Consider the following 11,046-nt stretch of genomic DNA (forward strand, 5'->3'; position numbering starts at 1 on the left):
AGATGAGAGAGAGAGAGAGAGAGAGAGAGAGAGAGGAGAGAGAGAGAGGAGGAGAGAGTAACGAGAGAAGAGGAGGAGATGGAGAGGAGAGAAGGAGGCTGAGCGATGAGAAGAGAGAGAGGAGGATGAGAGAGAGAGAGAGAGAATGAGTTAGAGAGACTGAGAGACGAACGAGAGAGAGAGTGACGAGAGAGAGATGAGAGAGCGAGAGAGAGAGAGGTCAGATTTGGTCCAGTAGAGTCTCACAGCTTTAGGCTACGTAAATGGCCTCGGTGTGTGTGTCAATGTCTATAAGAGAATGTGTGTGTGTGTGTATGTGCATGTGATGGGTGTGTGTGTGCATGTGATGGGCGTGTGCGTGTATGTGCATGTGATGGGTGTGCATGTGCATGTGATGGGTGTGTGCGTGCATGTGCATGTGATGGGTGTGTGCGCATTCTAAAACTGCAAAATAGCACTTGGGAAAGTTTGCGCCAGAACACGGTTCCTCTTTTTGCAGATAATATATTCCCAATATATATATATATATATATATATATAATATATATATACATATATGAGTGTATATTTCACATTGTATCCATCAACACACTGTTTTCATCTAAACAGAAGATTCCTGTTCTTACAAGGCGTGTGTCTTGTGCGTACTAACATCCTATTATGACTGTAAACTGTTACGTAACATCTGATAAATTCAGATTTTGGGGTTTTTCAGTTTCAGTTTCAGAGGAGAAATGTTGATCATTGTGCGTTAAAACACACGAAGTCCCTGACACTGTGAGAGAGTTGTGTGCTCGTCTCACCTGGTGATCTCCGGCAGCGTGACCAGCTCGCCGGCCGTCACGGCGGCGTTGAGGCTGTGTGCTCCCAGCGTTTCCATGGCGACCACGGGGCCGCACAATCACGCGTGGGCCGTGCTCAGCCCCCCACCACCACCGTTCAGCAGCCCCACCCCCCAACCAGGACAGCACCACCGCGCGGGCTCTCCGTCAGCTCCTTCTCCAGCTCGGCCACAGAGACGTGTGGCCCTCCACTGCACACACACACACACACACGCAACGCACACACACACACAACACCCACGCACGACACGCACGCATCAGCACCGCACGCACCGCACGGCAGCGCACGCACGCGCACGCACGCACGCGCACCAAGCACACGCACCACACACACACCTACACATACACATACACATACACATCACACATACACACACATACAATACACACGCAGAACCTACACCACACATCTACACACACCACATACAACACACACATACACACACACACACAACACACAAACATACAAACACAACACACCGCCCCACACACACACACGCACCATACACACATACACAACACACACATAACACACCCACACCATACCACACACACGCACACACAAAAACAAAAATTGGATTGGATTTTTGAAGCGGAGAAATGTAGTTGAGATAGAGGAAATTAAATATGTTAATAAACATAAACCCTTTTCTTTCACTCGTATGGGGAGAAGAAATGGTGTGTATATAATATGTATATGTATATATAGGGTGTATATAGGTGTGTATATATATATATATATATATATATATATAACTCTATATATATTATATATCATATAAATATATATATATTATATATATAAATTTGATGTTCACCAGATGAGGGGTCGTCGAAGGGAGAGATGAAGATCCAGCCGGGTGGTTCGCTACGAGCTGCTGTCCTACGCATGGTTTCTACCAGAGCCCTGAAGACACAGGGTGACACAGGAGAGGCAGAAGAGACAGGAAGAGACAGGGAAGGAGCACAGGAAGAGAGGAAGAGAGGAAGAAAGACAGAAAAGAGAAAGGAGAGACAGAAAGAACACGAGAGAGCAGAAAGAGACAGAAAGACACAGGAGGAGGAGAGACAGACGAGGAAGAAGAAGCGAAGACAGGAGGACACAGGAGAGACAGGAAGAGACAGAAAGAGGCAGAAAGAGACAGGAAGCACAGGAAGAGACAGAAGAGACAGGAGACACAGGAAGAGAGGAAAAGAAGGAAGAGACGAAAGGACAGGAAGAGACAGAAAGACAACAGAGGAGAGACAGAAAAAGAAGAAAGACACAGGAGGAACAGGAAGAGACAAGGAAGAGACAGGACACAGAGGAACAGGAAGGACAGAAAGAGACAGGAAAGACACAGGAGACCGAAGAGGAGGAAAGAGACAGGAGAGACAGAAAGAGACAGGAAGAGACAGAAGACCACGGGAGAGACAGAGAGACAGAAGACCACAGGAGACAAGGAAGAGGAGGAGAGACAGAAAGAGACAGGAAGAGACAGAAGGACACGAGAGACAGAAGAACGAAGAGACAGAAAGACAGAAAGAAGACACAGAAAGACAGCAAAGAAGGACAGGAAGAGACAGGAAGAGACACAGGAAGAGACAGAAGACACAGAGAGAGCAGACAGAAGCAGGACGAGGAAGAAGGACAGAGGAGAGACACGAAGAGAGGACAGAAGAGACAGAAGGACACAGAGAGAGTCAGGCAAGAGAAAGGAAGAGCAGAAGAGGACACAGAGAGACAGGACAAAGAGACAGGAAGAGACAGAAGAAAGACAAGAGGAGGAGACAGAAGAGACAGGAAGAGACAGAAGGCACAAGAGACGCGCAGGAACGAGAGAGGAGAGAGAAAAGAACGAAGCCCAGGAAGAGACAGGACAGAGACAGACAAGAGCACAGGAAGAGACAGGAAGACGAAAGCAGACAGAAAGAGACAGGAAGCCAGGAAGGAACAGGAGGAGAGCAGGAACAGAGACAGGAAGAGACAGAAAGGAAAGGAAGAACAGGAACGAGAGAGAAAGGACAGGACAAGGAAGAGAACAAAGAGACAGAAGAGACAGAAGAATGAGAAGAGAAGAAACAGAAAGAAAGGACAGAAAACAAAGACCAGGAGGACAAGGAAGGAAGGAAGAGACAGAAAGAGGACAGAAAGCAGACAGAAAGACACAGAGAGAGACAAGAAAGAGACAGAAAGAGACAGAAGGACACAGGAGACAGGAAGACACGGAAGAGACAGAAAGACAGGAAGAGACAGCAGCAGAAAGACGAACAGGAAGGAGAGAAGGAAGGACACAGGAGAGCAGAAGAGACAGAAGAGGAAGAAGGACACAGAGAGAGACAGAAAGAGACAGGAAGAAGAGACAGAAGGACACAGAGAGAGTCGAAAGACAGGACAGAGACAAGGACGAGAGAAGAAAGAGAGGAAGAGACAGAGACAGGAAGAGACAGAAAAGAGACAGGAAGAGACAGAAGGACACAGAGAGAGTCAGAAAGAGACAGGAAGAGACAGAAGGACACAGAGAGGACAGAAAGAAGACCAGGAAGAGAAGACCGACACAGGAAGAGCACAGAAGAACGAAGAGACAGAAGAGACAAGAGGAGAAGAGAAGAGGACAGAGAAGAGACAGAAAGAGACAAGGAAGAGACAGAAAGACACCCGAGGAAGAGACAGGAAGAGACAGAAAGACCAGAGAGACAGAAAGAGCAGCGAGAGACAGAAAAGCAGAAGAAGACAGAAGACAAAGGAAAGACACAGGAAGAGACAGAAAGAGACAGGAAGAGACAGAAAGACACAGGAAGAGACAGAAAGAGACAGGAAGAGACAGAAAGACACAGAGAGACAGAAAGACACAGGAAGAGACAGAAAGAGACAGGAAGAGACAGAAAGACACAGAGAGAGACAGAAAGACACAGGAAGAGACAGAAAGACACAGGAAGAGACAAAAAGACACAGAGAGACAGAAAGACACAGGAAGAGACAGAAAGAGACAGAGAGAGACAGAAAGAGACAGGAAGAGACAGAAAGACACAGAGAGACAGAAAGACACAGGAAGAGACAGAAAGAGACAGAGAGAGACAGAAAGACACAAAAAGAGACTCCTTTAAAAGTCAGTTAACCCGGATTCATCCACAGATCTCTGTAGTCTTTCTGTCATTCTTTCAATTAAAATGTCAAAAAGACAAAAGATGGATGGTTCCATCTGACGCTCTTCACAGGTAAAAGCTAGGATCAGTCCACTACTCATACTAAATATGGGTGTTTTATTCAGTTTTATTCAGTTTTATTCAGTTTTATTCAGTTTTATTCAGTTTTATAACATGTGGACAGGAAAAAAGGTTAAAAGAACATTGGAGAAAGTCAGTAAAATGACAGAAAAAGCTTCAGAAAAACGTCACCGGAAAAATCAAAAAACGGGGGGAAAAACAGACAAAAACTTGGGAAAAAAGGAACTAAAACATCTGGAAATGCTTAAAAAACATCTGGAAAAGGGACTAAAACCCACTTGGTAACGTCTGTATTTTGATGCTCATTGGTTAATTTCATTACTGCGAATACTTCTATCGTAGAACTTCCTGTTTTCTTTTGTGTGTGTGTGTGTGGTGCTGTTGTGTGTGTGTGTGGTGTGTGTGTGTGTGTGTGTGTGTGTGTGTGTGTGTGTGGTGTGGTGTGTGTGTGGTGTGTGTGTATACATATATACACAGTCATGGTCAAGTAGAACTTACCCATATTCTTAGTGGTGTTGTGTGTATTTTTTTACCGATGATCCTTGCAGGATAATACATGATTCACCCATATATATATTTATATATATATAATATATATATTATATATATATATATATATATATATATATATATGGGTGATCATGTTATTATCCTGCAAGGATCATTCGGTAAAAAAATACACAACACCACAATAAAATATGGGAAGTTCTACTATGACCATGACTGTGTATATATGTATACACACACACACACACACACACACACACACACACACACACACACACACACACACACACACAGTGGTTGGGGACTGTTGGACTGACCTTGCCGTGGACGATGACGGTGGCGCCCTCGTCCTTCAGCCTCTCCACCGTCGGGCTCGGTGTAACTCCTGGAACGACGATGGTTGCGGGGACGCCGAGCTCGCGGGCCGAGTACGCTGCCGCCATGCCGGCGTTTCCTCCTGGAATTAGACAGGGTCGTCTTAAAACATAAAACTGCTTATATGGGTGTGCAAGCATGTAGAGTGATAAATATAAATATACATAACGTCTAAAAAACTGAAAATTATAAATATCTAGATACTAGACAGGTCTAGTCCGGGTACTAGGTCTAGGATACTAGTCAGAGGTGTAGTTTAAGGGGAGGATGGAGCCTTTTTCTGAAGTTTCTGTTCCTTTTTAACAACATGACGTCATGACGTCGCGTTCATATACGCGGTTGTCTTTCTCCCAATGTTTTTAGGAGCTCTATGATGGAGAAGTAGCTTGTTGCAGACTTTTTTAGGACTTTATGTCGACCGAGCTCTAAGTGAGAAGACCGTATGAGACGTGCACTAATACAGTCAAAGATATCGGGCTTTATGGTTTAAATAAAATCAATAACCTCTACATGTCTGGACCTGGATGCGACGCTTATGTCAGGGACTGAGTCTGACCCCCTTTGCTTTAGGGGCGCCGAACCAAAAATACAGTTTCTCCCACAGTGAAATACGCATAGAAGAAGAAGAAGACGACGACTCACCTGAACAGCAGACGAAGCGCTCGCATCCTCGCTCCGCCCACTACGAGACAAAACGAGACAAAACGAGACAAAACGAGACAGTCAGACACCTGAACCACAGGACAGTGGAGCTGCAAAGATGAATCCAATCGTTGTCAACTATTAAATTCATCGCCAACTATTTTGATAACCAATCAAATCAATCAATCAGTCAGTTTGAGTCTTCTGATCTTCTGATCTTCTCAGATGTCAGCGTGTTCAATGGGACAGGAAAATGAAACTCTTTGAGTTGTGGACAAAATGAGACATTTTAAGGACGTCGTGTTGGGCTTTTTGGAAACACTGATCCACATTTTAATGCCAAGTCGTCGCCCCCCCCCCCCCCCCCCCCCCCCCCCCCCCCCCCACATTTCATGAACTAGCGCTCCCTAGTGGTGGCAGGAAATACCTCATCATACTTATACCAGAGAAGAAGAATAATGATAATGTATGCTTTATTGAAGGTTACGGTTAAAGACGTCGTTAACCCCGTGAAACGCTCCCAGTTTGGTTGGTTTTAGGAGAACTACGGAGTTAAGTTGATGAAAAGATGGAGGTTTGGGTTCAAATCAGACGCTACTTCACTTCCTGAAGGTTACCACCGTGACGCAGAACATACATGACGTAGCTCCGTTTCTTCCCTAAAGTTACAAGAACTCGGTTTCCTTTTCTTTTTACACGGGACATGAACCTCCTGGGGGAAAGTCTTCTTCTTAACCCAGTTGGTTCACTGCTAGCTTCGCTACAAGTTAGCATCAAACACAACAACGGCTGTCAGGTGAATGGTGTTTTGAGCTAACGTTAGCATCAAGCTACCATAGCTAGCTACAACGTTTCTGAAATGATTTCCATCTTCTGTGATTGTTTGTAATGAGAAAACTTTATTATTTCACGGATTTCACTAATTTCAGTATGACAGTCATGTCGTAAACCGTTTAAATCTGAGCATGCACGACTCACATCTGCACTGGACTCACATCGGGGGGTGACACCGATGACTCATGACGTCACTTTGCACACGCCAGCTCGGCGACTGTATAACTGCTACGACCACTAGAGGGCGCTGTCACTGGAAACCTAAACTCAGGTCAGAACGAGGCTGGAACGGTCGACCTATGGGGGCGTTTTTCAGGGGGAGGACAGCCTCATTTCAGGACGTCATCATGAGCATTTCTCCCAATATTTGGACATTTTAGAGACCAAACAACTACTCCGTTAACCCAGAAACGAGTCCTCAGATTCTCCGGCTCCCCGGGGGAGAAAGACTCACGGTTTTGCAGAGGTGTCCGATGCCCCGGATCTTAAAGGACCCCGTGGGCTGAGAGGAGTCCAGCTTGAGGTAAACGGACGTGCCGGCGGCTTTGCTGAGGGCCAGGCTCTGTCTCAGGGGGGTGGCCACGTGGAGCTGCTGCTGCTGGGTCTTCATCTTTCTGGGGGGGGGGGGGTAACGGTGGGGGGACACCAGCAGAGACATGAGTTTCTCAGAGACGCCATTGGACCAACAAGGTGCGGTATCCCTGGTTAGCTGATTAGTAGATAGATTAGATAGATAGATATAGATAGATAGTAGATAGATGAGATGAGATAGATAGATAGCTAGATAGATAGAAGATAGATAGATGATGGATAGATAGCTGGATAGAATTAATGATAGATGTAGATAGATAGATGGTAGTGATAGATAGATAGATGAATAGAATAGATAGATAGATAGATAGATATTATAGATAGATAGATGATAGATAGATAGATATGTAGATAGATAGATAGATATAGATAGATAGATAGATAGATAGATATATGATAGAGATATAGACTAGATAGATGATAGATGATGGATGGATAGATGATAATAAGATAATGAGATAGATTATTAAGATAGCGATCGATAGATGATAGATAGATGATAGTGCTAGATAGATAGATAGATAGATAGATAGATAGATAGATAGATAGATAGATAGATGGATAGATAGATGGATGGAGGGATATTGATCCCAAGGGGAATTTCAAGGTCCCAGTAGCTTACAGACATCACACACACACACACACACACACACATGCATCATAACAGTAACAGTTATATAACAGATATAATAACAAATAACAAACTAATCCACATGAACAATATGGATATAAATATACATACAAACAGTACACATATACAGTACATATATACAGTACATATATACAGTACATACATACATACTGTACATAGAGTACGTACTGTACACACATAAATACATAAGTACAGTACGTATTGTACATACATACATACATAAATACATACATATATACATACATACATACATACATACATACATACGTACATACGTACATACATACGTACATACATACGTACATACATACATACATACATCCATACATACATCCATACATACATACATACATACATACATACATACATACATACATACAACGTGCACTAATACACCTCAAAATATAGGGCGTTATGGTTTCAAATAAAATCAATATAACCTCTACAGGTCTGGCGCGTGGTGTCGCACGCTATATGTCAAGTGACTGAGTCTGACCCCCTTTGTTGCTTTAGGGGCGCGACCAAAAACTACATGTTTCTCCCCAGGAAATACGCATAGAAGAAGAAGAAGAAGAATACGACTCACTCTGAACCAGCAGACGACGCGATCGCTACCTCGCTCCGCCCACTCCGAGACCAAACGAGACAAAACGAGACAAAACAGACAGAAGTCTAGACACCTGACCACAGGCATGTGGAGCTGCAAAGATTAATCCAAGTCTGTCAACTATTAAATTCATCGCCAACCTATTTGTCAACCAATCAATCAATCAATCGTCAGTTTGAGTTTATGATCTCTTGCTGAGTCTCAGCTGATCGCCACTGGCGTGTCCATGGGGGACAGGAAAATGAAACTCTTTGAGTGTGGACGAAAATGGAGACATTAAGGACGTCTGTTGGGCCTTTTTGGGAACACTGATCCCCATTTTAATGCCAGACAAGCTTCCAGCGCCCCCCGCCAGCCCACCCCCCCCCCACCCCCCCCCAAGTTCATGAACTAGCGCTCCCTAGTGGTGGCAGGAAATACCTCCTCACTACTTATACAGATAAGAAGAGAATAGTACTGTATTGCTGTAATTGAAGGTTCGGTTAAAGACTAGTCTACCACGTGATAACGCCAGTTTGTGGGTGTCTTTTAGTGATACCTTTCGAGTTAAGTGATTAAGATGGAGGTTTGGGTTCAAATCAGACGCTACGTTCACTGTCCTGAGGTTACCACCGTGACTCAGAACATACCATGACGTAACGCTTTTCCTTCTCCTAAAGTTACCAGATCTCCGTTTTCCTTTCTTGTTTTACACGGGCCTTAACCATCCTGTGGGAGTAGTTCGTCTTAACCCAGTTGGTTTCCTCATTAAGCTTTCGCTACAGTTCAGCTGCACAACACAACAACTGGCTGCTTCAGGTGCATGGTGTTTGAGCTAACGTTAGACTCAAGCCTACCATGTAGCACAACGTTTTCTGAACATGATGTCACATCTTCTTGTATTGGTTGTACATGAGAAAACTTTATTACTTTCACGGATTTATCACTAAATTTCAGTTGACAGTCATGTCGTAAAAAAAAACCGTTTAAATCTGAAGCATTGCATCGACTGCACATGATTGCACTGACTCACAATGTGACGCGTGACCACGCGGATGACTACATCTGACCTCACTTTCAGGCACACGGCAGACTCGCGACTGTATAACTGCTACGACCCTAGAGGTCGCTGTCCGAAAACCCTAACACTCTGTCAGAACGAGGCTGGATACGTCGAGCTATGGGCGCGTTTTCCTCAGGGGAGAGACAGCCTCATTTACAGGACGTCATGCATGACATTTCTCCACATACTGGGACATTTAGGACCAACGCAATACCTACGTACTAACGCCAGAGTACGTGATTTTTTTTGTTGTCCTCAGATTCACCGGCCCCCATGGGGAGTACAATACTCCGGTTTCGCAGAGGTGTCCGATGACTCCGGATCTTAAAGGACCCCGTGTGATTCAGGAGCCACGTTAGGTAAAACGGGACGTGGCCGTCGCTTTCTGGCTGAGGGCCAGGCCTTCTGTCTCAGGGGGTGGCCACGACGTGGAGCTGCTTCGGCTGCTGGCTACTTCATACTTTCTGATGGCGGGGGGGGGGAACGGGGGGGGACACCGCAGAGACATGGTTCTGCCAGAGACGCCATGAAGACCACAACAAGGTGCGGTATCCCTGAGTTAGCTGATTGTATAGATAGATAGATAGATAGAATAATAGACTCATGCCTGATAGAGAGAAGATTAGATAGATAGATCGATAGATAAGTAGCTTAGATCGATGTGGATAGATAGCGGATAGACTATTAATAGATAGACTGGATAGATGTAATGGTAGATTGATAATGATGACGATAGATCGAATGAGATATAGATAGTGAGGATAGATAGATAGTATAGTAGATAAGAGGATCAGATAGAATAGATAGATAGATAGATAGATAGTATATGCGATAGATCAGATCATAATAGATAGGAGTATATGAGTATATGATGGCTAGAGGTTATAGACTAGATAGAATATGATATGAGATAAGATGAAATACGATAATGGATAGATAGTAAGATACGATCGATAGGATCAGATAGAGTATGCTGATAGATAGATGATAGCATATGATAGATAGATAGATTAGATGATGGATAGATAGATGTATGGGGGTTATTGATCCCAAGGGGGAATTTCAAGGTCCCACGTAGCTTACAGAACAGGTCACACACACACAACCACACCACATGCATCATAACAGAACGTGTATACACAGATATAATAAACAAATAACAAACAATCCCACAGAACCAATATGGATAGTAAATGAAAGACAAACAGAACAGAGAGCCGGGAAGGAGACGTACAGAGAGACAGTACATACAGCATACGGGACAGAGCAGGACGGACGGGACACACAGGAAATACTATAAGTACAGGACGGAGGGACAGACAGCCAGACATACACCCCGTCCACAGATCATGAGAGAGACAGAGACAGACAGAGGACTAGACGTAACAGACAGACGGAAAGACGACGGACGAGAAGACGCCAGACAGCCAGTCCAGACAGCCAAACGACAGACATATACAATACATACAGACAGACAGTAAGACATGACAGACAGCAGGGCAGCCAGACAGATCATAAATAAAGACATACATACAGAATATACAAGTACCAGCAAGACAGACATTACAGCCATAAAGAAAGGACCGAGACAGCCTAGACATACAACTCAGTCCGTCCGTCGTCGAAGTAACGTCCGTACGGAGTACGGACGTAAGACACATACATACATAAGCCATACCTACATACAACATACAGAAAAATACAGACATAAAGCTAGACAGAAGACAAGCCATAATACCTCCATACT

The 11,046-nt window shown here is 44.3% G+C and overlaps 1 protein-coding gene across 1 annotated transcript; it reads right to left on the reverse strand.

Moving 5' to 3' along the window:
• Positions 1 to 796: 796 nt before the first annotated feature.
• On the reverse strand, positions 797 to 7,036 carry LOC116686694 (L-serine dehydratase/L-threonine deaminase-like). Its single transcript, XM_032511725.1, has 5 exons — positions 6,862 to 7,036; positions 5,574 to 5,613; positions 4,874 to 5,013; positions 1,661 to 1,748; positions 797 to 1,032 (listed from the first exon to the last, which is right to left on the reverse strand). Exons 1-5 carry the CDS (start codon positions 7,015 to 7,017, stop codon positions 902 to 904), a joined length of 555 nt encoding a protein of 184 aa, XP_032367616.1. The 5' UTR covers positions 7,018 to 7,036; the 3' UTR covers positions 797 to 901.
• Positions 7,037 to 11,046: the final 4,010 nt, after the last annotated feature.

The sequence above is a fragment of the Etheostoma spectabile genome, unplaced genomic scaffold (genome assembly GCF_008692095.1).
Source record: "Etheostoma spectabile isolate EspeVRDwgs_2016 unplaced genomic scaffold, UIUC_Espe_1.0 scaffold452, whole genome shotgun sequence".
NCBI classification, from domain to species: domain Eukaryota; kingdom Metazoa; phylum Chordata; class Actinopteri; order Perciformes; family Percidae; genus Etheostoma; species Etheostoma spectabile.

Bases quoted from the DNA above. Each gene is read 5' to 3' on its own strand.
- LOC116686694 (XM_032511725.1), bottom strand. From the start codon at position 7,017: ATGAAGACCCAGCAGCAGCAGCTCCACGTGGCCACCCCCCTGAGACAG. The intron at 5,614-6,861 runs GTGAGTCTTTCT...TTTGTCTCGTAG, and splicing joins TCGGACACCTCTGCAAAACC to TGGGCGGAGCGAGGATGCGA. The intron at 1,749-4,873 runs GTCAGTCCAACA...TGTGTCTTCAGG, and splicing joins CCGTCATCGTCCACGGCAAG to GCTCTGGTAGAAACCATGCG.